The sequence below is a fragment of the Crocodylus siamensis genome, chromosome 2 (genome assembly GCF_052110815.1).
Source record: "Crocodylus siamensis isolate JL-2025a chromosome 2, ASM5211081v1, whole genome shotgun sequence".
Classification (NCBI taxonomy): Eukaryota; Metazoa; Chordata; order Crocodylia; family Crocodylidae; genus Crocodylus; species Crocodylus siamensis.
Window position 1 is genome coordinate 67,687,057 of NC_143396.1, and position 25,395 is coordinate 67,712,451.

The 25,395-nt window shown below is 42.7% G+C and overlaps 1 protein-coding gene across 3 annotated transcripts; it reads left to right on the forward strand.

Annotated features, from left to right (window-relative positions):
- The first annotated feature begins 348 nt into the window (after window positions 1-348).
- On the forward strand, window positions 349-23,453 carry CENPU (centromere protein U). Of its 3 annotated transcripts, XM_090036108.1 has the most exons (14): window positions 349-429; window positions 1,635-1,813; window positions 2,763-2,818; window positions 3,762-3,879; window positions 7,051-7,183; window positions 9,914-10,016; window positions 11,276-11,407; window positions 11,868-11,949; window positions 13,990-14,107; window positions 15,500-15,578; window positions 17,286-17,333; window positions 19,937-19,998; window positions 22,550-22,706; window positions 23,301-23,453. In XM_090036108.1, exons 3-14 carry the CDS (start codon window positions 2,786-2,788, stop codon window positions 23,436-23,438), a joined length of 1,203 nt encoding a protein of 400 aa, XP_089892234.1. In that variant the 5' UTR covers window positions 349-429; window positions 1,635-1,813; window positions 2,763-2,785; the 3' UTR covers window positions 23,439-23,453. The 3 variants fall into 3 exon arrangements, with proteins under 3 accessions (XP_089892234.1, XP_089892236.1, XP_089892235.1); XM_090036110.1 differs by lacking the exon at window positions 11,276-11,407; XM_090036109.1 differs by lacking the exon at window positions 1,635-1,813 and having other exon boundaries at window positions 368-429.
- Window positions 23,454-25,395: the final 1,942 nt, after the last annotated feature.

The window sequence follows — 25,395 nt, forward strand, 5'->3', positions numbered from 1 at the left end:
CGCGGACAGCGGCGAAGACTGAGGGACGGGCAGGACACTGCTATAGGGATGCCGCCCCTGGCACAGGGCAGCGCGGTAGAGACTGCGAGGGGCAAGGTCAGCGCCTCCTCCCCGCCCCAGACTGCCGTTGGGGAGGCGGCCGCGGCTGCGGCGCTCTCTGGGGCAGGAGGGATGGGAAGGCGGCTGCTCCGCTTACCTCCCCGCCGGCAAGAAGCGCCTGTCGCCCGGCCCCGCTCGCGGCCCTGCAAACGGCGCAGGACCGAACCAGTTCTGAGGGCGGGGAGAGATTTGTCCCACGTGCCCGGAGAGCTGCACCAGCGAGGCTACGTCATGGCTCCTCCCTGCACGCCGCACGCCAGTGGGCGGGGCCAGCACGGCGGTTCGAGCGGTGGCGGGAAGCGCCCCTGGACCAGGCCGCTGCGCCGCGCGGTGAGTGCGCCCCGCCCCCCTGGGCACTGACGGGCAGGTGGGTGGTCGGGCCGTTACCTGCGCGGCGCCGTTCGACCCCGGCGGTGCCGCTGGCTGAGGGGGAGCCAAGCTCGGGCCTCGAGGCCGCCGTCCAGGAAGGGGTCCCGTCCCCGATCCTCTGCGCGGGTGGGCTCGCTCCGCTTCCCAAACCTCGCCCTTGGGCGGCTAGTTCAGCTGCTGCGGCCTCCTCCCGCGCCTCGGGCCTGCCCGGGCTGGGTCAGGACCTTCCTCGGCCCCGGGGGAACAGCAGTAGCGTCGCCAGGCCTTAAACATGAAAAGATCTGTTGGAAGCTCAAAATTAACGTGTTTGCTAAAAACTATAGTACGCTGAAAAAATATGCAACTAGGTTTTCTTGTTCTTTACTTTCTATTGCTCCCTGTAGCACGGCCGTGAGGGAGTGAGAAATGGGCCCTCCCAAGTTGAAGTACTTCTTAATTTCAAGGCAATTCGTCATAAGAAAGTGCTGACAGCTAGCCCAAAAGTCAGCTAAGGCTTGGAGAACGACTTGGTGTTTGCATATGCTGTGTCAGTGAGCTGTCTCAGAAATGACCATGCATACTTTTACTATTAATACATTGTACAAGGGTTGAAATTACCATACAAATATAGTAATCATTATACACCTGGCAACACTGCTGCATGGTCTGAAAGCCCTTTCCTTCCTGCAGCGATCCGTGATGTGGGCAGCGCCTTCCAAGGCATCTCGTTTTAAAAAGGATGGGATGACAGTTACAGTTTGCAAATGGGGACATTTAAAAGGAACATGCCCCTCCTCCCCCAGAACCATCAGAATTGTCACTCCTTTCTACTGCACAAACCTACAGGTTTCCCTTCCATAGAGAATCCCTTTTCCCAAGTTTAAAGAGCTGAAGAATTTAGAAAAGAAGATAGAGCTTGGCAAATACTGAATACAGAAACAAAATGGAGCAAAAAATCTTGCTTAGATAATAGTGTAGCCATTGACTGGTGAGGTTTTAACTGTATGCAGCCCAGCTAGTTTGTATTTGACCCCTTAAGTTTTCAAAGTTACCAGATCATATAACAGCCAATTAGATGTTGTAGTGACTTGTTCATATTTCATTTTCTTTAGCAAAAAAAAAAAGCTAGTTTTTTGTATTTTACACATGAAATTCACTCTGAAATTTCTGTTTGCCTATCTCTGTAGGTTGCACAAACAGGACTTTCTTCTTTGAGACAATATACCTAGCAGGTTTTAAACCCTGAAGCGGATTTCAGCTCTCCTAATTTCAACATTCTTTGAGAACACCTGACAGCACTGGACCCGTTAGCGGTGTCAGCAGAGAAGAACCCAGCTTCTGGATTCTGATCTGGTTTAGGCAGCAGGTGGGACCTGAGCTGCTCAGACTGAGATAGTTGTAGATATGCAGAGGTAGATCTCTACAACCCAGCACAGAGGTGTTCAGTGAGTTTAAGTCTTTCCAAGATTAGGCTTAGTTGAACAGGGATTTTTTGGATTGCTGTTTTGGATTTGGCTCCTCAATTCTGTCTCTATCCTACTTTGTGTTCAAGTTGGGTGTTTTGTTTTGCTTTGGATCTAGCCCTTGGACTAAACAGCCAGGCAAGAAAGTAAAAAAAGAAATCCTCTGTTTAAACCCCAGGGCCGATTACAACAATCTTGGGGCTGGGAATGTAGGACTAAGTGGGACTTCTCACCCAGTTTCATCTGAAACAGGTTTTATAAGAATGGGAAGACTTGTCTTCAGCCCAGTTTGATGAACGGAGAAACTGAATCAGGCAAAAATAGGTAGTGTGACAGTGCTGTTGCAGGTGGTCCAGAAATTGCCAAAGGCAAGAATTTCTTAGAGTGACATCCTTTGCTGGACCAATGGTGTAGTTAGTGTAACGCTATCTTAACTACAGTAGTTGCTCCAATAAAAGATATCGCCCAAAGAAATCCTTGCCCTGGGAAAAAATAGTAATTTACTGCTGACAAGTTAATTATAAATTACTTCCTCTGGACCAGCAGTGGCTTTGGGCCAATGCTGTTTGTACCCCAGCAGCTGATAAATAGAAGTGTATTTAAGAGGAATTCTTGATTGTTTATCTTTTAAAGTAATTTATTTAATATTGAGTTCATTTGTATATGAATATTTTCTTTGCCACTTAAGTTCTGTTACTGGTAAGAAATTACACATAGATATTTAATAGTGCAATGTAGCCATGCTTCATATGCAGTTACAAAGATGCATAAAGAGACTGGATTTGCAGTGGGCTTGTAAACACAAGTTTACAATAAGTTTACAATTAACTATACAATTAATGTATTTTACAGTGAGAAGGCCTCAAGGAAAAAAAATGGAAAGAAATCATTCAAGAAGTAAACAGGATGTAAGTTGTACTTTTTCTGTTTTTCCACCTGAGTGTGAAATAAACCTAGAAGTATAAAAGCTACAAGCTGATCTGTGCTGTGGGCAGAGGGCTCACTTTGTGATGTTACTGGTTTCAGTTTTTATGGGACTAGTACTCAGCTAGGCAAAATGAATATTTTGCTTGGATAATGTGAAGCTATTTTACCAAACCTTAACAACAGTTTAAAAAGTGTCCAGTATAATACTTGAGACAGTATTCACAATTGGAAATATTAGCTGCATTTATATTCAGTTTCATAATGACAGATACAAAGTTTTACTAAAGGAATGTTTTTATGCTTGTGAGAGTAGAAGTACAGGGGAATGATTCCATTTGATTCTTTGACCTTCATTTGCACATACACAGGTCTTCTCAAGATCATTGGGAATTCTATATGTAAAACTGGCAGGATGGCTCAGCAGTCCCCTCTTTAAAAATGTAGTAACAGGTAATAGGATAATTGGGAGAAGGAAAGAACTTTTTAGAAGAGATTTAAAGATTTTGACTTGGCCTAGCAAAATGAAGGATGAGAGGGAAGATCATCACTATTTTACACACTTAAAATCTTAAAGTAAATACTGGGAAAAGAGAAAAACTGTTGAAGTTAAAGGGTGATAGTAGAAAATGATGAAATAGACGTAAATTGGTCATAAACAAATTTTAGTTTAGACATTTTAAAAAAAGGTTTTGGAATGACTTTTTGACCCAGTAGTTGGGAAAAGGAGCCTAACCATTTTGAGAGAGAACTTGGTAAATTTGTGTGGAAGGGAAAGATTGTAGGGTAGGGGTGATCTTAGAATGATCATTAATTAGAGTTTAAAATATTTCTGATCTTGAGTATTTGCAATTTCTTTTCACTATATTTAATCTGTATTATACTGGAAAGATGGATGTAATAGATATTGGTTTCATACCTACCTAGGAGCACAAATCCAAAAAGCGCCCGTGCAAAAAATTACTTCTGCCTGATGAACTTGATGTCTCCAGGATATTAAAGGAACCTGAGACCAGACAACTTGAAGAACCTGATGATTCATTTGGTTAGTACTTTTAAAGAATAATATACGACTGTCATGCATTATGGGCAAAATATTTCTAAAACATCAGCCTGTATATTAAGGGTTGCTCCTCTTCTTGGAGGAAGAGAGAGAGAAAAACATGCTAATTTATTTTGGGGCTTTTGAAGTCTTTAATATCAAGCAGCTCTTAGATAATACAGAGATAACTGTTAAATAGAAGTTAAAGATAAGGCAAGAAGTAAGTATATTCCTAATATCAGATTGTAAAACTGGGAACTGCTAGATGTAACATTCATCTTGTAAGTTGCTCTTGTATAAAATAGCACTGTTTTCAAGTCCTTTGACTGTTGGTCATTTGGCTCTTGCGTCTGTGCCTGGTAAAAACTTTGAAGTGAAACTATTATGACACTATGACTATATATGGAAATAATTTAAAGCCTTTTTAAGGATGCTATGTAGTTACTTTCACATTTATTAAAAAGGAAATATTTTAAGTATAAACATAAAACATTATTTTCTGGTGAAAATTGAACCCACTTTTCATGCTTCATGTGGAGCCCAATGACTGATGTGGCTTTTTTGTTTATGTGACATTTGATTTAAAGGTATGATGATCTGTTCTTCAATACAGGTACTTAGCAGTTACCACATCTATCCACAGATGCTTTTGTATAGATTTTTCTTAATGTCATTGAAATGCCAGTGTGTTTTCCAGTAGTATCTGAGTGGTTCAGAAATTAAGGAAAAGTACCACTTCTAGAATGTGATATCTATCATTTATCTCTTTAGGGAAATGGCTAAAATGTATCTGAAATTGAACTAGACTCAACGTTAAAAAGTAAAACAACACTCTTGTATGTGATGATCTAGTTTGTTCTTCTGTCTCAAACTGATTCTAGGAGTTGGACTGAAAACATAAAGGCATATGCAAACATTGTATAAATTTGACCAAAGGTACTTGACCTTTCCCTAACTATCCCCTTATCAGCTTATATTGGTGGTGTTCAACCTTTTGACCCTGTGGGCCAGATAAGGAGTGTGGAGCTGGTCCATGGGCCAGATTGGACTCCACATGCCAGGATCAGGCACTGTGCCATCCCTGCTTGTTGGGTTTGATCCCCGGGGTCCTGTGCACTGGGATTGGGTTTTGGGGGCTCTGCATCAGCTCCACCTGGCCCCACATTTGGAGATGGTCTCCAGGGCTCTGCACCACCTGGTCCTGCACACCAGGATTAGGCTTTGGGAGCCTCCACTTGCCTTTGTGTGCTAGGATTGGGCTCTGTACCACCCAGCCAACTGGCTCAGTGCCAGGAGCCAGATCAGGCCCACAAGCTGGAGATTGAGCACCCCTAGCTTATATCAGTCAAAAAGGAGAGGCAATAATTATGGTTTGTTCACCTGGATCTAACCAAAAGACACTAAAATTGGTAAAGCATCTGCCTTTCCCCTGGAACAGAACAGGAATTTTGGAATCTGATGAGTGACCCATCTCAGGAAAAGTGGTTAATTGTCAGTCTCAATATATTTTGATACGGGAAAAATGACAGTGGCAGAGGAATGTGGGAAGGAAAGACAGAATTTTCTGTAGAACCTTGCTAAGGCTTTATGTTTCTTACAGCTTCAAACCCAGTTTCTTAATCTTTTCCTCACATGTATTTAGTAGTCATACAACTTCTTTATCTTAACTGTAGCAGCCATGATTGTCCTCTGATAACATCTCTTAAAAGCAATTACAGTATGAGGAAGGGTGGGAGCTGGAAGTCAGATTTATCAATATGCAGCAACATGACATAGAATACCAAACAGTGTTTAAGATGCCAGTGAAAGAGAGTGGTTTACAAGCCTTAGAAATATGCAAATGTGTGTCTGATGTTGGCACTGGATTTATGATCCTGTCCTGATACTTTTTCTGGGTGGGCCCAAACCCTCAGACCAACCATATCTTTTTCCATTTGATAATAGGCAAATTTTATTGATACACAGTAATAACTAGCAGGCAGTGAAAACAAAATAACCCCCCAATCTTACTTATCCACCAGTTCCAGGGTTCTCACAGAGGGACTGTACATCTAGCCCAGGAGTGGGCAAAATGTGGCCTGCGGGCCAGATGCGGCCCACCATGCCGTTCTATCCAGCCCACGGGGCCCCTAAAAAATTTAGAAAATTTAATATTAATCTGCCCTGGGCTGCCTGTCATGCAGCCCTTGATGCCTTGCCAAAACTCAGTAAGTGGCCCTCTGCCCAAAAGAATTGCCTGCCCCTGATCTAGCCAGTATGTGAGCGCCCCCCCTGTGTTTTTTTGCTTGCATGTCAGCAATCTTGGAGGTAGGCTGATGCCTACATCCATCCTGCAGTGGGGTGGGCAAGACAGGCAGCTGATGTGCCTTCTGGTCATGTTGGCCTCAGGATCTCCTCTTGGTGCTTCAAAATCCCTGCTTTTGTATTCTTTTCCGCCTGAAGACTTCATTTCTGAGCATCACTGGTTTCCTTGTGGTGGTCATATTGTCCACATTCTGTCTTATTGGCATATCCCTTTGTTTGTCAAACATAACACATGCATACATCTTAATCCGGTCATTTACTGGTGTCTTAATTTGGGCATCCCCAGCCTCCTAATTTGGTCCCTCCCCCAAACCCTGAAATCCCAGGGGCTTTGCCTGCTAGTCACTGTGACCCAATGCCAATTCTATAGGTTTCCTTACCTCTCTTACAGGTTTTCAGGGCATATTTTCAATTTTCCAGCCTGTTTGTCTGCTAGCTTCAGACATACAGCATCCGCCTTGAAGGCTGAAAATGTAACTGTCACAAACAGACTTAGAAACCAGTTCACCCTTGCTGTTCCCTTGGACTGTTGTTCTAATGCAATATTTACCTACAACCCAATTCCTAAATGAAAATCTAAATAACATTTTCTAGCCACCATCTGATTTCAGTTTGTAAATCAGATTGTGTTTGGTGACAAGCTGCATAGTCTATCAGTGAAAAACCCTCCTTTGTCCTCAGGTTATTTTTACATGACTGCATTTTACTAACAGCTTTGAAGCAGTATTTTAGTAAGACTTAATTTGGAAAAAAAAAATAGACAGCATCTATAACTGATGTCACAGCAAATGGGGCTAGTAAAACAAGGTTCCTTTTTTGAAGAGAGAAAGTTCTGAAGTTTAAGGGAACTTTATTTTCCATTTTATATAGATCATCCTTTACATAGTACTGCTGTAGATGCTGATGGAGATGTGGAACTGTTGGAAGAGGAAAAGTTGGAACATGATGCATCATCTATTCATTCATCTGATTCAGCTCCAGAGAGAAAAAACACAAGAGGAAGGTACAGTAAAAATAATATAATTACCAGCACAGAGAAGCTATCAAATGCTGTTTTCATAACTCAAGATTGCTTGGGTATAATTTCAAGATTATCCCATTATTTAAAGAAAAACTTTAAATGGTGAGAATCCTGTGCTTACTATATCTTAGTCATGGTTGCCTGAGATCATGCATTTAAATACCGGCATAATTTAAAACTTCCTGAATGAAAAACAGGATTTGAATAAATCAGTAAGATGCAGTAGGTAGTTGGTATAGTGCAGGGGTGTGTAATAAGTGTGTCTTCCCAGGGCTGGTCAGACGCTGGCCTACCCACCTGTTTCTGGGCTAACTGCCTGCCACACCTTGTTGGAAAATGATGAAGATATTACACCAGCAGGAGGCAGCCCATTTTCCTGCCCCGATGCCAGGGGGCGCTATCTGCGGTTCCATTCCTCCCCTACACGGCAGCCCAAGCCTCGCAGGTATTCCCTCCAGCTAGCTAGCAGTGGGACCCAATCTCTGAGTCTCACCGGGACTCTCACTTCCCACTGGAGCTGGTCCCAGCACCCTCACGCTGCATTTGCTACACTCGTGCACATGCAGCTCTGAGCCCACACATACACTCTTGGGGCTTCGAGCCTTGTCCTCAAGCCCTCCCTGGGCAATCCCCTTATCCTTGGCTCCAGGAGCTTCTTCAGTAGTTCCCCAAGACTCAGGGCCCCACCCCTCTGGAGCTTCGCACCGGCTCCTACATGCGGCCTCAGACCTCCACCACAGAGTCTGGGCACTGCCACAGATCCTTCCACAAGCCTATGCCTTGCCTCAGTGCTCCATGGTGAGCCTGGGCTCCCCTTGCTCAATCTTGTCCCCCAGGGATATGGGAGATGGGGTTAAGATGCCCCAACCCGCCCTTCACCATAGTGGTAACTGACCCGGTGTTTCCTGGGGGCTCCTGCATCACTGGGAGCCCCACCAGGCCACTCACTCCCAGCAGGGTGCAGTTTTATGTCATGCCTAGGACCACGAGCCTCCTAGACATCCCTATCAGCTCTTGTCCTTACCTCCTGGGTGTTCCTGTTGCAGCTCAGCCAGGCAGTAGCAAACTGAAGCCTTTATATATTAGGTTCTCAAAATGGCTGCCACCATGAGGCACCTGGTAGCTGCCTGGCTGCCCTTAAAGTGACAGCCACCAACAGTGCCCTGCGACTGGATGTCAAACTCATTTGGCCCTGTAGGCTGGATGAGGAGTGTGCAGCTGGTCTGTGGGCCGGATCAGGCCTGCAAAGCAGCCCCTTATACTGTATCCAGCCTACCAGACTGGTCCAGTGTAGACACTGCAAGCTGTATGCACTGTGGACCAGCCTTACATGCTGCTCCAGCTCCATGTGCTGCATGCAACATGCACTTGCCCAGGCTCTACACGTAGCATATAGGGCTGTTCCAGGGTGCTATACACAGCATGGGTGCTGGTCTGGAGCGAGCATTGCATGTGGCAACCACACCAGAACAGCTCTCCATGTTGGATCTGGCATGCAGGGACCAGTCAGTGGGTCTGATCTGGACTGGCCCTGGATCCAGCATGGGTGTCAAATGTAGTGCAACCCAGATTAGCCTCAAACTGTGTGCAGTATGCACTGTCTGCAGCACAGCATGTGCAAGGGGCTGGCCTGGGGTACTTGGGCCTGACCAGTCCTGTATGCTGGATCTGACCTGCATGGCCTGTTGCTGGGCCCGATCCTGACTGACCCTGATCCAGTGTGGAGGGCCAGTCTGGCACAGATGCTTCATGCAGCATGAGTCCCAGACTGGTCTTGCCCCATGCCAGTTGGGCCCCACACATCACATTCAGCACATGGGGCTGGTTCTGGCGCATGCTGCATTGTGGCAGGCAGCACTGTGGGCCAGCTCTACATGCTGGATCCAGGCTAGATGTTTTGACGCTCCTGGTATCATGTATCTGTTTTAAGTTCAAACTTGTACTGTAACATCATGGATGTCAGAACAGTGGTGGCTGAAATGGAAGTTTTTAAAATTTCTTTGTGAAGAATTGTTGACTCTTCTAAACTCAGTTAACGTCTTAGTATTTAATAAAAAGAGCAAAGAAATATTTTAAAAAACAAAAAATGATCTATTTAGCTTTGAATCTAGTTTGAGGTGATAAGGAATATTGCTACCTCAGACAAATTATTATAAACAACTATTTTTGGTTTCATACTTCTGCTTTATTAAAGCATATCTGGTTTAATTTTGGAGTAATGGTTGCAGAAATGAAATTATTTAGACAAAACTATGGTATTTGTGAATGTGCGGTCTTCTGAAGAGGCTTTTCTATCTACATGCTGTCAGAGTCCCTGAAATTATAACTCTGTCCCTGTTTCCAGAGTTTACCACATCTTCTCTTGAGGCCCAGCTAACAGAGGCATTTTTAAGACTTGTATTGGGCTGGGTTCTTTTCAGAGCCTGCTAGCATTGCTTCTTAAGTTTTCAAAGGGTTAATGTTGAGTTATAGGACTCCATTTTCTTTACATGGCCTTTGCTGTACAACCTGCAGTTGATGAACTGGGGATTGAAAAATTGAAGTTAAATCTGGGACTTCAGTATGGCAATAAATGAGAACCCCATTAGGTCATCATTAATCAAGGCTTTGTTGTATGTATATAATGTGTTGAAAGCAAATATGCAACTCAGTGATCAGTGTGGATTTATACACACACACAATTTTTTTCTTTATTGTTCATTTTTACTGTAGTAAAAAGCTGGGTTGCTGGAAAATACCTGAAGATGGTGCAAGCAAATTGAAGCCAGAGAGTTCTGAAGACAAATCCTCAAAGAAGAATATGATACAGAAAAAGGTCAGTAAGCCTCAGTCACTTCAATTTAAATCTGTTCTATGGCCTATTCATATCAGAACCAGAAAAGGATCCTAAGTATGTTCCTTAGTACTTGTTGTTTTAAGAGCTTCTCAGTTCTCAAAACACCACAGAGAGTTGTGGGATGCTTGATACCACAGTGGGAATGCCAAAAAAAGTTTTGGGTCCTGCCACACTATTGGTGTATTCATCTTTCATTTGATGTAAAATAGTTATTCTTCCTTAATGGAAAAAAACCTAAAAAATGGCTATATTTCAGACATAAAAAAGTGCTAAATTAGAATCTAAATATTTGGTATATTTTCAGTATTGAAGTTAGGACAAATTTGTTAAAAACAATGGAATTTTTAGTTAATTACTAAACCTGTATTTTTCAAACTAAATACACCTACCTGTCAGAGATTTTTTTCCCTTAGAGCACCAAGCACTTCATTTCTATTGCACTTTCTCTCTCAATATATAAGTTCTGTTGTCACACTTCCTTATCTTATAAGGAGCTTCCAAGCTGACAGACAAAAGGATAACTTGAGAAATATGCCATCTTAATAACAAGTGAAGCCATGCAGTAGTGCAGGATAGAAAGCTTACACATTGACTTTCTGAAGTGTGAAAGACTTAAAATCCTGGCATCTTTCACTTGGAGAACTTTTATGCAGCATTCCTGCTGGTCTGTCAGGAAAGAGAAATGTACAAAGTGGCGAAGTAAATGTGAGAAGTAGGTGAAGCTAACACTTGAAGACAGCTAATCTGATTAAATGATAAGAATGGCTCTGACCTTCATGTTAGACAAATTTATATTCCACTGAAAATGTGGGTTAGAGAAGTTCAGGTGTATGGTATCAACATTTGCCCTTGTAGTATGCTTAACAAAACTTGGTTAATCATTTTGTTGGCTTCTACTTATGTGGTTGTCTCAGGGGAACCGAAGCATAACACTTTTAATTCAGTGCAGAGATACCTAACTACACATCTACTTTTAAAAGTGCACATAACTTTAATTTTCTTCTTATAAAGACCATGGTGCAAAACCACCAAAGTTAATATATTGAAAAATATGTAGCGTTACACTGAAAAATGTAATAATTACATTTTTGTAAAGTTATGACAATTTAATATTGAAATTCTCATGGGCTGTAATAATTGTATTATTGTTCAAGTTGTTTTAAAAATTCTTAGAGTTTTAATGCATTACAGTTTTTAGATTTTTTAGCTTGGTAGAACTTAAGTTATTCTTTATTTAGATAGCACGAAAAACGAGAACGAACATGGAAGAATCTAAATTACCATCTGAAGAAGCACCGAAGGACAGCTCTTCAGAAAGCAACTTATCAGATCAAATTACAAATTTGGTTAAGAAACTAAACGCACACAAGGTAGTCGTTATCCAACTGTAGAGACCCCATAATATCTATGCACTGGATAGATTCAAATAGTAGGACAAAAATAGCGACCTCCCCCAGACCTAGATGGAAGAAAGGAAACATTTTTTATTCTTAAAAGAGCAGGACTTTCAGGTGTGAGGTGCAGGAAAGACAGAATGAAGAGGCTTTATAAAGTCTAACATTTATTTTCAAAATCTTCTTGGTATTGTATTACTACTAATGTTAAAGAAGGTTGAAGTGAGATGCTTATCAGTAGGCAGCCTAATTAGTGTTTTGTCAAACCTCAGTTCAGTGTAGATCTAGATGTTTATTAAAAAGGTGCTGTTGGTGGTTTGTTACTACTGTTATTTCTATAGCTACTATCTGCCACCACTAGATATAGTTAGGTCTCATACATTTAAATGATTTAATATAGTTCTTAAAAATTGATCTATTGCATGTTATGTTACAGAAGCCTGAGAAGAGTACCAAATCCTATGAGAAACCGAAGAAAAAGCTTTCACAAAAAACAGCATTAGGTCCTTCTGATAAAGGTGATTTGATATTTTATTCTTCATACAGGGATCCTGGTTTTCTCTGATTAAAAAATTGTAAATTCTCTAGTAAAACCCCCAAAATCCACAATTAAAATGAAACACCAATGTGTGTGTGAGTGTGTGTGTATACGTATGTATCAATTGAACACAGTGTTTTGTTGATATGTTTACAATTTTAACGCAATTTGGAAGCCCACCAGTGCCTCAGTCACTATTCTGTATATATCTTTGTGTCTGTCTGTATGTCATAATGCTCTTGGAGCAGTCTGATTGGTTGTCTCAGCAGCCAATCACAATGCTTACTGAAACAACCAATTAGAGTGCTCCTCACAGACGGACACAGACAGGTGGCAGGATGTGGCAGGAGGGAGGGGATGGCACACAGCTGGGTGTGGAGCAGCACATGGTAGTAGGTGGCAGCAGCCACCCACTGCCCTGTGCAGGTGGGGGTTGGGACATGGGGCCAGATGCAGGAGGGAGCAGGCGGTGGTGTGTGGCCAGATGTGGAGTGGCAGCAGTGTGGGCTGGTGGCTGGCGGCAGCTGCATGCAAACCTCTTCCCCCCCACCTCCTCCTGGGAGGTGGTGGCAGTGCGGGGTGATGGCACTCGGCTCTCCGTCCCTGTCTGCTCCCCACCCCCAGTCATTCTTGACAGGCAGTTTGCTAGTAATAAAATAAATTCTAAATACCTATACATTTTGGTATTTGATTTTGAGATTTTTATCATGGAAAATCAGAGCTTCCCTTGCCCCTTCACTCACAGAATGCAGGTCCAGGCCCCTCAAGCCACAGCCCCTCAGCCTTGCTGGTACCCCTCAATTCCCCTCCTCAGCCCCACAGCTCTGCTAGTGCCCCTTACTTCCCCTCCACCCCACAGCCCCCTGGCCTTGCTGGTGCCCCTGATTTCCACTACCACAGCCCCCCGGCCCTGCTGGTGCCCCTCACCCCCACCCACAGCCCCCCTGCTCCTCTTCCCAGCCCTGCCAGAGGGGGACGCCAGGGCCATGGGGCGCAGGGACCTGGGTCCACAGCCCCCTGCCCCCCGCAGTAGTGCACAAGCCCTGGCTGCTGCTTGCAGAAGGTGACAGCTGATGCAGCATACTAAAGCGTGGAGCCTGGCTCTCCCTCCTACACAGGTGGCATGGCCAGAGCGGAGCCTGTGGGAAGGGTGGGTGCGGGCTGCCTGCTGTGGTCTTTGATGGGGTTGGGACAGCTCCTTGCCTCTCTGCATTCTCCCTAGAGTCCAGGGGGAACCCGTGCCCCCCAGATCTGTGCATGGGGCGGGTACAGACTGCCCACTGCGAGCTCAGGCTCCCCACACTGCTGCTTTCCCCAGGGCCTCTGCAGCCCAGTGGGTGGGACCCAGCACAGCAGGGCAGAATGGGGTTGGGCAGGGAAGCTTGTTGCTGCTGCAAGCTCTGTGCTGCCCTGGCAATGCACCCCCTCCCCGCCCAGCAGCAGCAAGGGGCACAACTCCATGCCTTTGTCCCCACTGCTGCCAGGAGGACAGGGGGCGCACCACCCCCTGCCCTATGTAGAGATCTGGGGGGCACAGGTCCCCCCTACCTCCCATGGAATGAGCCACCCGTGGCCCCGCCCCCCTCCCTGCTGGGACCCTGCAGCTGCACATTGTGGCCCCAGTCCCCAAGCCCCATGCACTGCTCGGCTGTACAGCAGCCTCAGCCCCAGCCCCGCTCAGCTTGCTCCCTCCCTCCCTATGGGGGCCTCAGTCCCCCTCCCCACCACCAGATATACCTAAGTGGTGCTGATGTTTCTTTATTGAACACAGATAGATTTTTGTAATGGTATTTATATACTAGATTTGTTTAGGAACATTTTTAAGCTAAAACACCTTATTTGCATTTTTGGTTCTAGATAGTTGGTGTATACATAAGACCAGATAAATAATTTTAATTTTAGAAACTAAACTGTTAAAATATTTATAGCATCCGCGTTATTTTTGTCAGCATTACATTATTTTAAATGTGAATCATTTGAATTGCATAGAATTCATTTTTACTGTGTTTTATTCTTACAGTTGATAGGCCACATTCTGTACAGGTCTGGTGCCCAAAGGGAATGAAAAGATTTTCCAGAGATATTACAGAGCTGGATGTTGTTCTGGCTAAGTTTGAGGACATAACAGCAGACTACAAGTAAATATTTAGGTTTTTTTGTGACTTGAAACTCCAGCTTAGCAAAACATCTTGTTTAAAAACTGACTACCCAGAGCACTAGAAAACACTCTAGCACCACTCCTGTATTACTTGGGATTATTGTGACTGTTTCTAGTTTCTTTGCTAAAATGTGATGTGATCCTAGGAAGGTTAGACTCTGGTTGGGATTTGGTATTGACCAAATGCAAATATAATATCTGTTTTGTGGATAGCAGCTGTTTTAAAGGTCTATTTTTTTAATATGCCATATCTGAAAAAATGAAATCTGTTGAAGATTGCACTTCGATTTCTCAGGGCCCAGGAGATGTCATGAGTTCTGTTTTGCTTTAAAATCCTACATTTAAGGGGTAGTCTGAATTTCCAAAGACCATTCAGCTTTGAGACTCTTTGAACATACCAATCCAACTTTTACTACCACTTTGATAACTCTTCATTTCTCTGCTTTGTTCTTAATGAGAATTCAATATTCTTGTTCCAAGTGTAATGTTTCAGTCCTGTTGTGAATGATAAGAACATAATTCCTAATACTGGGTAAAAAGAAAAAAATACCACCACAACACTGGTAGTGTTTTGCTAAAATCTACATTTTAGACTTAAAAGTTTTCGGGGATTTGTCTTAAGAAAGAAGAGTTCTGCATGCTGCAGTATTTCACTGGACAAGATACAAGAAATAGACTGGAAGCCCTATTTGTAATTTATAATTATGCATTGTGGTGATGCCCTTTTCTACTGCTCAGAAAGTCTTACTGCTCTTAAAATCCTCTTACTAATTTCTGTAGACCTTGTGTCACAGAAATAGTATTTCCTTTTTTGAGGTAACACGGTTCAAAGCATCAGCTGATCCTGAGCAAATTTAGGATAAGCAAAACTTCTTTTTAATTTAAATAAACCTTGTCATATACTTAACTCTGCACAAGGTATAGCTTAATGATTAAAAAGAAAAGCTGAATGAACTAAAAGTTTGGCTTGAAATGTCATCACAACTGACTCCTCAGAGGGAGCAGTTGGCCTGTTGCCAGTTAGTGACACGTTTGCCAGTATGTGATTGTGACAATGTGACACAGGACCCTTGGGGTTCTATGGTTGCTTACCCTTAGTCAGAGAGATTGAGGGTAATGGCAGAGCAGGCCAGAGAGCAATATGTTACCATTGCTGGGCCCAGTTGCCTGGCTTTTTAAGTCCTTAGGATAGGCTGGGGGGAAACCACAGCAGAAGTGATATGAAAGGGTCTGTGACTTCAGGAAGTTTAAAAACCACTAACTGAATGTATGGGTCTTGCTACCTGATCAGATGAAACTTTCAGAGAGGCTAAAAATATTTTCCCAGTAACCTCTGTGTGTGTGTGTGTCCAATCTTCCCCATCTCCTCCAGAGAAAGAGTGGAGTCTACGATTTGCATCAGAGCAATTGATGGATTCTTTTCTGGTTTCAAAGACCAACTCACTCATACTGTAAGTACATTAATAAATATAGAAAACAGTTACTTCAGTATAGTAGGAACGCCTGTACAACTTAATTCTATGCTGCCTTTTACTGATATGTCTCAAGACATTTTAAAATGAATCCACCTTGTTAGGAATTAAGCCAGAGAAATAAAGGTCTTGACTGTAGGCAATTAGACCCTATTCCTGCACCTTGCCACATGTGGAAAGACTGCTGCACCTATACCAAATCTCACGGATGCTTCATATGGGCACAGCAGTGAGCTCACATGAAGGGCCGTCCCTGGGGGGGAACAAATCGGGGTGACCGCCCCAGGTCCTGCGCTTTGGGGGGCCCCCATGTAGCAGCAGTGGCATGGAACTGTGCGGAGCGGCAGGTCCATGTCCAGCTGCTTGCTACCCCTCCCCACTGCCGCTGCTGCCGCTGTCAGTAGCAGCTTCTTTGGGTCCGGGGCCTGTGGGATCGGAGCGGAGGCAGGGCCTCACATGGGCTGATTTGCCCCAGGCCCTGCACTCTGCTCGGGTCCACTCTGCTCACATGCACTGAATTGCAGATTGGACTATTACCCTGCCAGCTTTATGGAGCAGGCCCATCTCTAAATGTATAATGCTGTAATGCTGTCTGTTCATTAAGGGCCCTACTCTTATAGGCTGCCTATGCATATTCTCATTTCCGTTTTAATTAGAATGTGATTAATTGAATCTGCTCCGTGTTCTAATTAAAACGCTCTACCATTGCCTTATCATCATGTCTATTAAGCCTGCATGCATTTTAAAATGGCTGCTGGGGCATGTGAGCTGAACCTTATCAAATGAGGTTTTAGCTCAAGTGTCCCACAGCCATTTTTAAACATGCAGGGGATTAATAGACATAACAATGAGGTAGTTTAATTAGTGGCTGTCGGGGAACCACTCTAATTAAAATACCCCTTCACCCCCAAGCACATGTATAGGTAGCCATAAAAACTAAGGAGACATTTCTAATACTAGTGAAGGAGCAGTCCTGTGAAGAGAGTGCAGGTTGAGGAAATGGGGCTTGTAGATCTGAAGGTCCAACCAGGTACACAAGGTGCTGCTGGTATGCCTGCTTCAGAAACCTTGTACTTGAAAAATTATTTTCTGCTGAAGTGCAATGGATTTGGCCTTAAACATTTGTTTTCCAAAGGGCTGTTAGTATATATTGCATTGAAAATAGCCTTTCTAAATAAAAAAACAGAGCTACTAATGCTAATTATGCCTGTGGGTATTGAGATATATTTGTAGTTAGCAGCAAGTAGTATAAAAAGTTCAGAACTTTTAGCAGCATCATAAGTAAAGAGCAGTCAACATTTAAAATTATAGTGTGAAGTTAAATCATTTATCAGCCTGGACAAATTGAAAACAGTTTGCATGATAAAGTTCTAAAAAACTTGGATTTTTTTAGATAAAAAAGTAAGGCAATGTTATTACCTCCATCAGCACAAGAGAAGATGACTGTATTATATAAGTAGCATAAGAGATGGTGTAGCTATGATAGTCCAGGAATTATGCAAGAGGCAAAGATTTCTTCTGCTCTATGGTTTGGAAAACATGAGGCAGGGTGACTTACCAGTAATATTTCCTGTAATCAAAACAGCTAAGATTTTTTCGAAAGTAATTGTAACATTAAGGAGAATAGATAAATGGATGTTGGAAAAAAAGATCAGGTTTACAGTGATTTGTTTTTCTTGTGTCTAGATAACAGAAGTCCAGGAACTGAAAGATTTGAAAAGAAAAAATGCTAAGGTAAAAAAATGCAGTACCTGTCTCTTTAAATGAAATTATATTGATTCTCAGTGTTTTTAACTGAAACCAAACTTGGATGATTTTTAAAAATTACATTACAAATATACATACATCTTCATGTTAGCGTGATGCACTTTATTTAGGAATAATGTTAGTCGTATATATAATTTTGAAACTGTTTGCTGTCAGGTTTGTAACAGGCTGGAGGTTAGATGGGACAATTCAATAAACAGCGAAAAATCTGTATAAGGCAAAAGATACTGTTGAACAAGAATGTGGTGAAAGCAGATACTATCTCTTGTAACTTGTCTCGTGCTGTTAAAGATTCTTCAAGGTAATTGGTCTTGCGTAGAAGACTTTCTTAATAACGTTTTAAGTGCTAGAATAGTGCACTACATGGTATGTCTTTAGAGCAGTGGTTCTCAACCTCTTTTACCAGAACCCATTTGTAAAACATTTGCCAGTCCCAACCCAGTAAATAGTTTTAAGTAGAAAACAGCTCCCCTGGTTCTGCTGGTGCCCCTCACTGCCAAACCACACCCCCAGCCCTGCTGGTGCCCCTCACTCCCAACCCACTCCCCTGGGCCCCAGCTCCCCAGTGTGTGGTGCAGGGGGTAGGAGGGCAATGGTGGGATCTGTGCTTCACCCAGAATTGTGCACCCATGGTGGACATGGAGCTGCAGCCTGGCTGGACCAGCATGGATAAGACCCACCTCTGCAGCTCAGCAGACAGAACTTGACACGTGCGGGAGGACAGAGTGGGGTGGTAAGACCCGTTGCTGCCACTGCTGGTGGAACCCCTGCACCAGCCCACTGCCCGTAGTGGAGGAGGGAAACTATGTTGCCCTCACCTCCCACCTCCAGCTCCTTCAGAGCCAGGACATGGCTCTACCTGGATGTCACTGCTATCCCCCTCAGGCCATTGCTCTACCCTAAAGAGAAGGTAGAGTGGTGGACCATGTCACTGGTGCCCCTCTGACATGTCATCTATACCCCTACCCCATCCCTCCCCCACCCCCATAGACTCAGCTGCTCTCCATGCTGCCTGGTGGCCATGTGCATGTGCACATGCATATGGCGCTCCCTGCCTGACTGCCATGCCTGACTGCCACTCCCTCCAGCCGCAAGCAGCCCATCTCTGCCAGCCTGCAAGGGGAAAGCCACAGTTTCCCATGTTTTTCTCTTTTAAAGGAGAATCCATTTTTAAAGTTTTTTGATCATTTTTTAAAATTTGTTCATTACCTTTTCATATATTCTTGTGACCCACAGGTTGAGAAATGCTGCTCTAAAGTGTCACAATTAAAATGAAAGCCAAAACACAGATTTAAAATCCACTCTGGCAGTCATGGGGCTGGTGTTAAATTTATACAGATGCATACTTTAACTATGACTAAATGAAGAAAACATACTTTTAAAGTTATGCCTATATTCTAGATGGAGTATGAAACACTTGGCTCCCCTTTTATGCTTCATGGCCTCTTTTTTTAAATAAGAATGTTTCTGGCTTGAATGCTTCTGTTTCTTAACAGTACTATGTGTGCATTTTCTGATGCAAAGTTACCTTAAAACAGCATTTTACTACTACTTTCTTTTCTGTTAAGAGCTTTTTCTGTCTTACAAAGTGTTTGGTATAACACAAGCATATTTAATCTGATTCTGAAGACAGAACGTGAGCCACCACAGTAATTGCTGTCTTTTGACTATTTGGATTAAAATCAGTACTTATTTTAGGAAGGAATTTAAGAAAAATATTCTGTTTAAATTTACCTTTGGTAATTTGGTATTTTGTCCATGATTGAGAACACAATGACTTTTGTTTGTTCTCACTTAAATGCTTTGCCAGTCCCAGATACAGATTCCATGCAGTCTCCAGTGTTTTGTTTATAAATAGTTCTAAATTTTAAAGTCTTTATGCAGTTAGTCAGAACTTGAGCTGTAGTTCCACAAGCAGTTCCAGGCAGATGGAACCTGGCACACTTTTTATAAAGAGTCCCATTTGTTAAGTGGTCTCTCTCTTTGGGTAGGCTCCAGGATTTGGGCCATTGCTTGCAAATACTTAAAAGTAATTGGACTAAAAAAATAGCACAGGATAATCTTAAAAGTAGATAGGGAATCCTTCAGGATGAAAGGCAGTTAAGTGCTTAAAAGCATAACATTTCCTCCACTGCTTCTGTAAGTATCTATAGTGACACATTACTTCATTGAAAATTTGGGTTGTATTACGCTAGCAGGTGTTATTTTTGTCTACAACAGTTTAGAATATTTTAAATGAAACACGCCAAAATGTTGTTGGGACTGTGTGTGTCCATCTGCTTGTAGAGCCAATATCCTTTAGTCTTATGAGTTCAGTTAGCAGTGTAAGTCTTAGAGGGATGGAGGAAATTCTTAGAAGTTTTAGAAACTCTTTAAAACCTTGGCCCTTCCAAATACTACAGCATCAGGCACTGTTATTTATGCCTGATAGTTCAGGATTATCCAAGTCTAGAACCAGGAGCACAGATAAGGTGCAACCCAAAAGAAAAAAATCTGTCTTCATTTTAAGTAACTTTCCCTTGAGGTTACAGGAGAAATTTTCAAAGAGTGTTTTGCTTAATTGTTTCCAGGTGTTAGCAGAAATTAATAAGAAAAGGCGGCGTTTGATGGAAATTAGGGAAGAACTAATTGGGTGAGTTTGTTAACTACACAATAGTTACTTGTGGAACTTAAGTGATTCTAATACAGTGCTCAGAACATCAAGGGAAGTAATTCTTACTCCTGTCTTTATTATTTTGTTTAAAGATTGTTTATTTGAGACCTACATCCATGCACTTCTTTCTATTTTGTAAAAGTCCACAAGGACTCGTTTTCCATATTTGAGTTACAGTGCTGCATAATAGAAGCAGGTAGTCAGTTTTTAACTGTTCCACAGTAGACTTGATTGTTTGGAAAATGGTTTCTTGTCTTTGAGCTACTTGTCCTATGCAGAATACATCCATGAGTAGATGTGAAATGATCAGTTAACCCTGTCTTTGAGAGTGGGTGTTATGTGCAGCTGTCATCTTCCCTCCTGGGGGGGGAACAGACTGGGGAAGGGAGTGCTGTATGGTTCCCTCCCTACCACTGAACCACATAATTACCTTTAGTAGAACTTGCCTTTGAGCATGCTCAGTATGTTCTGATGTGACATGTTTATGAGCATTTGCAAGATTCAACATGCAGTGATTGGTGAAATGATAGAACGCCTAAGGTTGAGTTCTGTAAACATTAGAATATTTTCTTAACATAGACAATTTTTAGGAATCGTTACTCTGGGCTATACATTTAACCTTTAGATATTAGTTTACTTTAGGTTGTATTCCTTGACAAGAATTATCCCTTGGAATCCCCTGACCACTTCTCTGATTTTTTTTTTTTTAAATAAGAATACAATTATTAATTGATGACAAAATAATGTATATGCCCAGCATGTATGGGATCTGCAGTAAGTTGTGGATCATAGACTAGAACTAAAAAAAGATTCAGCAGAGCACTGAATTGTTGTTACACAATACCTATTTTTAGTTGTTTGGTCCCAGAATTGGAGTCCACAAAACCGAGTCATGTGCCTTAGGGTATAGCCATTCACAAAGCACACCGTTTGCTTGTTCCCACTCCACCGTTGCCAAACCCAGAAATGAGGCACTGGAAGATGCCCTTGGAGCCTCCCGTAACTGCTTTGTGTCTACATCTTTTTCCAGCATGCTTGAGTGCTGTGGCTTCTTTGGACTCCGACAGAAGCAGTGGAGGCATAGCCTAAATTCTGCTTGCTGAGCATGGGGAGAGCTGAGAGACAGAATGAGGTTTCCAACAGTAAGCCTGGTTAACAGAGAAATACCTAAACTGGCCTGTAGGAAATGTTGGGGAGGACTGTGTCTGAAATCCTGTGTCTGAACACCAGGATCTGGGGGAAAGTCTGTTCACCAGAGCGCCCCAAGGGATGATGAGGTGGAACGGTCACAAACTCCTGCAAGACCGTTTCAGGCTGGACATAAGGAAGAATTTCTTTACTGTCTGAGCCCCCAAGGTCTGGAACAGTCTGCCAGCGGAGGTGGTTCAAGCACCTACATTGAACACCTTCAAGAGTAAATTGGATGCTTATCTTGCTGGGATCCTATGACCCCAGCTGACTTCCTGCCCTTTAGGCAGGGGGCTGGACTCGATGATCTCCCGAGGTCCCTTCCAGCCCTAATGTCTATGAAATCCTGCTCCCTCTCCAGAAAGTAAGTGCCTGTGAGATCAGGAGTAATAGTCAGAAGCCCCTATCTGGACCCTGCACCCTTTGAGCTATATTCAATTGCTTACTCTTTTTTTAAACAACTGGAGGAAGAGCCCAACATTGCCTGCCTTTGTCAAGGAAGCAGGACTCAACTTTAAACCCATAGCTTTCCTCTCCTAAGAGTATTAGGCTACCAGCTAGGCTGGGAGAGGCACTCTCTACCACTTCTGCTAATAAGGCTGCACCTACGATGTAGTAGTCATGGGGCCAGGAGAAAGGAGTGTGACTCTAGTATTCACTGGAGAGGGTTGGACAAAGTCCAGTGCTTCCTTAAGTATTTTAGCAAATGACATTGTGCCCAGAGAAAACCCTCATGGGGGCTCCCTCTTTCTGGTCCCTAAATATTTTAAGTTCTTCGTTACATAGTGGTACAGCTTCAACAAGAGTGCTAGATAGCACCCTCAGCCATATAGCATTGGGAGCTATGGATCTCCTGCTTCCTGGCAGAGTGATCTTAACCAGGAGGGAACCATAGAAAAGGTAGGTACTTCCACCACGGCTTGAATGAAATGGACATTGCTGCAGTGTTTTGTGCTTGACTGGACCATGTTCCAAGTATGCCTAACACTAGCGTATTAGCCTATCAGGAAATGTAGGTGGTGGACCCCATCTAGTCATAGATCCCAACTAAGCTAAGGCATGAGACATACTGACCAGCCTGCAGGTGCCCACAGCCAGAACTCTAGGCATTAAGGGAACTTCACAGATTAAACCCTTGAGATACGTCTGCAGCTTTTCAGGAAACTTCAGCCTTAACTGCAGGTTTTGGGATTTGCATCAGTACTAATATCCACTAAATAAAAATGTTTATCTCAATTGAACAGGAAGCTATGCTACATACCAAGCCATCTTCACAGAAACAAAACACTCAAAATAACTCCTGAAAAAAATGTTCAGAACTTGATTCTTTGGTAATTTGCAGGACTGAACCAAAGCTGAAGCAGTTACAAAGGGAATATGCTGAGCTACAAGAGAGGAAATCATCCTTCAGGATCACCACCCAATTTATGACCGACTTAAAAGAACTGCAAAAAGAGTATTCCAATTACAGAGAAAAACACCCACTAGAAAAAGTAACCGTAAGTATATTTTGCTTATTATTTATTTATGTTTAGACCGTAGCATTGTTGGTGGCTCCAACTCCAAACCACAACTGAAAAATAAGTGCAGTGAATGGATCATGTATCTATAGTGTTAGGTTTATTTTAATATGGAAACTGGGGGAAAAATTTCAGTAGGGAAACAAATTAAATCAGTCTTTAGTTTAGCTTTAGGGAATAAAAACAGTGTCAAGAAGCTCTCATCCTGTGAAGATTGTAGTATGATTTCTAAACTTTCACTACACCTTTAAAATCGTTCAGATGTTAGTTGCTTCTAGAAGGAGGTAAGACAGTATTAGTCTTATCTCCAGGAATTATATTACAGAACAGAAGTGGTTTTATTCTGGAGTCCTCTCTCAAATTTGCTGGCCTAGGGAAATCTCTTACACACTGGGACATTCCCTTAGCCATACATTAACTTAATGATCTATTCTGCATGTTTAAATAGTGACACTAAATCAGATTCCAGTGTTTTAAATAATGGGACAAATGAAGTGTTCAAAACAGATAAGAACTTAATGGAAAATGTTTGCTTTCAAAGGAGTGCCATGTAATTTTCTCCTTCTCCAACAGTATGGTGTTTCCAGCCTACCTGCTCTTCTGATCGAATCTCGAAGAATTTTAAGAGCCGAGAAGCACTTTCAAATAATCAATAAAAGATTACAACAGGCTTTGGATTTACAAAAACAGAAGCCACCAGAAAAACTTTAAAACGCTTTATACAATACTCTTTTAAAGATTTTTTTCAACTAAGCACTATTTTAATTTTGTTTTCTATTTAATTTAAGACTACTGACTGCTTTAAGATAAGGTCACGTTTTACTGTCATTGACGTAGCTTTGGTTTACACTTAATTTTAGATAGGAAAGAAGCAACAATTAAAACTACCCATAAGCATTAGTAAAGTAAACTTGTGTTTTTAATTTATTCTGTTTTTTCATTTCTAGTGGGGAAAGCTAGTGTTCTGAAGACTCAAAGTCATAAAGAGCAGCTGTGGTTTTCTTTAGCATTTTGACATAGTTAAGCTATACTGATTGAATCTTATCACAAATTTCTCAGGATGAGTCAATGAATTGAACTCTTGCTTTCCAGTAAATTAGTACTGTAACTCCTTGAAGAGTCTAAGTCAGAGGTAGGCAAAATACATCCCGGGGGCTGTAGCTGGCCCACAGCAGGTCCATGGGCCCTGCCTAGCCATAGGGGGCAGCCCAAGCTGTGGCATGTGTGGCTGGTCTCACTGCCCCCTGGCGCATGTTGGGGGGGGGGTGTAGTGCCAAGCTGGTGCCAGTCTCTCTGCTCCAGATTCTTGCCCTGCTGCTTGTCTGCCATGAACCTTATTACCAGGGTGCTAGACAGAGAGGGTGGATACTTTATTATGACCAGCCTGGGAGGATGGGGTGGGGCCACAGGCATGTGGGGAGCAGCATCCAGGAGTGGGACAGGTGGATGGGGCACAGCTGAAATACACTGCTTGCACGTCCCTTCCTGTGGGTCTGGTGCCTGTCACAGGCACATGCAGGGAAGCAGATCATGGCTTTGGCCCACTCCTGGACACTGATCCCCACCTGTTCATGGCCCCCATCCTGTCTGCCAACTGAGTGGGCCCTGCCTGTGGGGGTTCCAAGCCAGTCTCTATGGAGACCCCAACTGCTCCATCTGGTGGGTGTGGGGCAGATGGGCCCAGGACCACATAAGATCAGTTGCTCTCCTTTTTCCTCCCTCCCCCAGCCCACAACAATTCACCAAGAGTCCTTAAGTTCCACTTCAGCCCAAATAATTGCCCACCCTTGGTCTAAAGTGTTAACAATGGACATTATATATACAGGCTGACTTGATCATGAATCTTGCTGAGGACCAGTTCCAGGTAAAGTAGACAAGCTTGCCTCCTAAGAGATTGATGGCAAAGGGCACAAGTGATCTGATAAATTTCTGTCACCACCACCTGTTGATGAATAAAAATGTAAACATTTATTTTAAAAATAGTTTAAAACATTGCACATTTCCTTTTCTTTGACTACTTAAATCTAATAGAATTGCTTTTGTCATCTGAGAAAGGTACACTTTATTGCTTTAGATAAGCTTTTGATTAGTGATTCTTCCTGTTCCTTGAAGAGATTACACACAATAAACCCCAGAACTTTTAAATGTTGGTTATAACATGTCACCTCACTTTAGATCCCAGTAAGACTGTTACTTGCATCAGTTTTCCTTGGTGTTTTTTTTTCTTTTATAGATGTTATACTTGCCACTTTGTGTTTTATTTTAAATTCATGCCCCATCTTAAACCTATCCTGGGAACAGGAAACACAGTAACAACAGAATAAGCCTGTATGGATATTCCACTGTGCTTCCTCTGTCCAATGACACCCACTTCTTGGGAAATAAGATGATAGTCTTGTTTTCACAGCTATGGTCTTTGTATTTGACAACTGGAGGGATAAGTTTGTGCTGTGCCACACTGTTGAGGGAATGAAATTACCTGCTTGGTATGTAGGCCCAGAATCTCCATGTGACTGCTCCGTCACTCAACCCAAGTGAGCTATAAAAGCAGCAATGGAAGAAGGCTACATCCCTATTAAGCCATACTTGCACTTAGTTCTTGAATGTTTATCTAAATTGCTAATGTGAAAGTACAGCTGATAACAAGTTTAAGTATATACTTTTAGAG

What these genes read in the sequence shown, in the direction of transcription:
- CENPU (XM_090036108.1), top strand. Translation starts at nt 2,786, where the DNA reads ATGGAAAGAAATCATTCAAGAAGTAAACAGGAT. An exon ending in AGAAAAAACACAAGAGGAAG is followed by an intron (nt 7,184 to 9,913) that starts GTACAGTAAAAA and finishes TTTTTACTGTAG; the next exon opens with TAAAAAGCTGGGTTGCTGGA. An exon ending in GACATAACAGCAGACTACAA is followed by an intron (nt 14,108 to 15,499) that starts GTAAATATTTAG and finishes CATCTCCTCCAG; the next exon opens with AGAAAGAGTGGAGTCTACGA.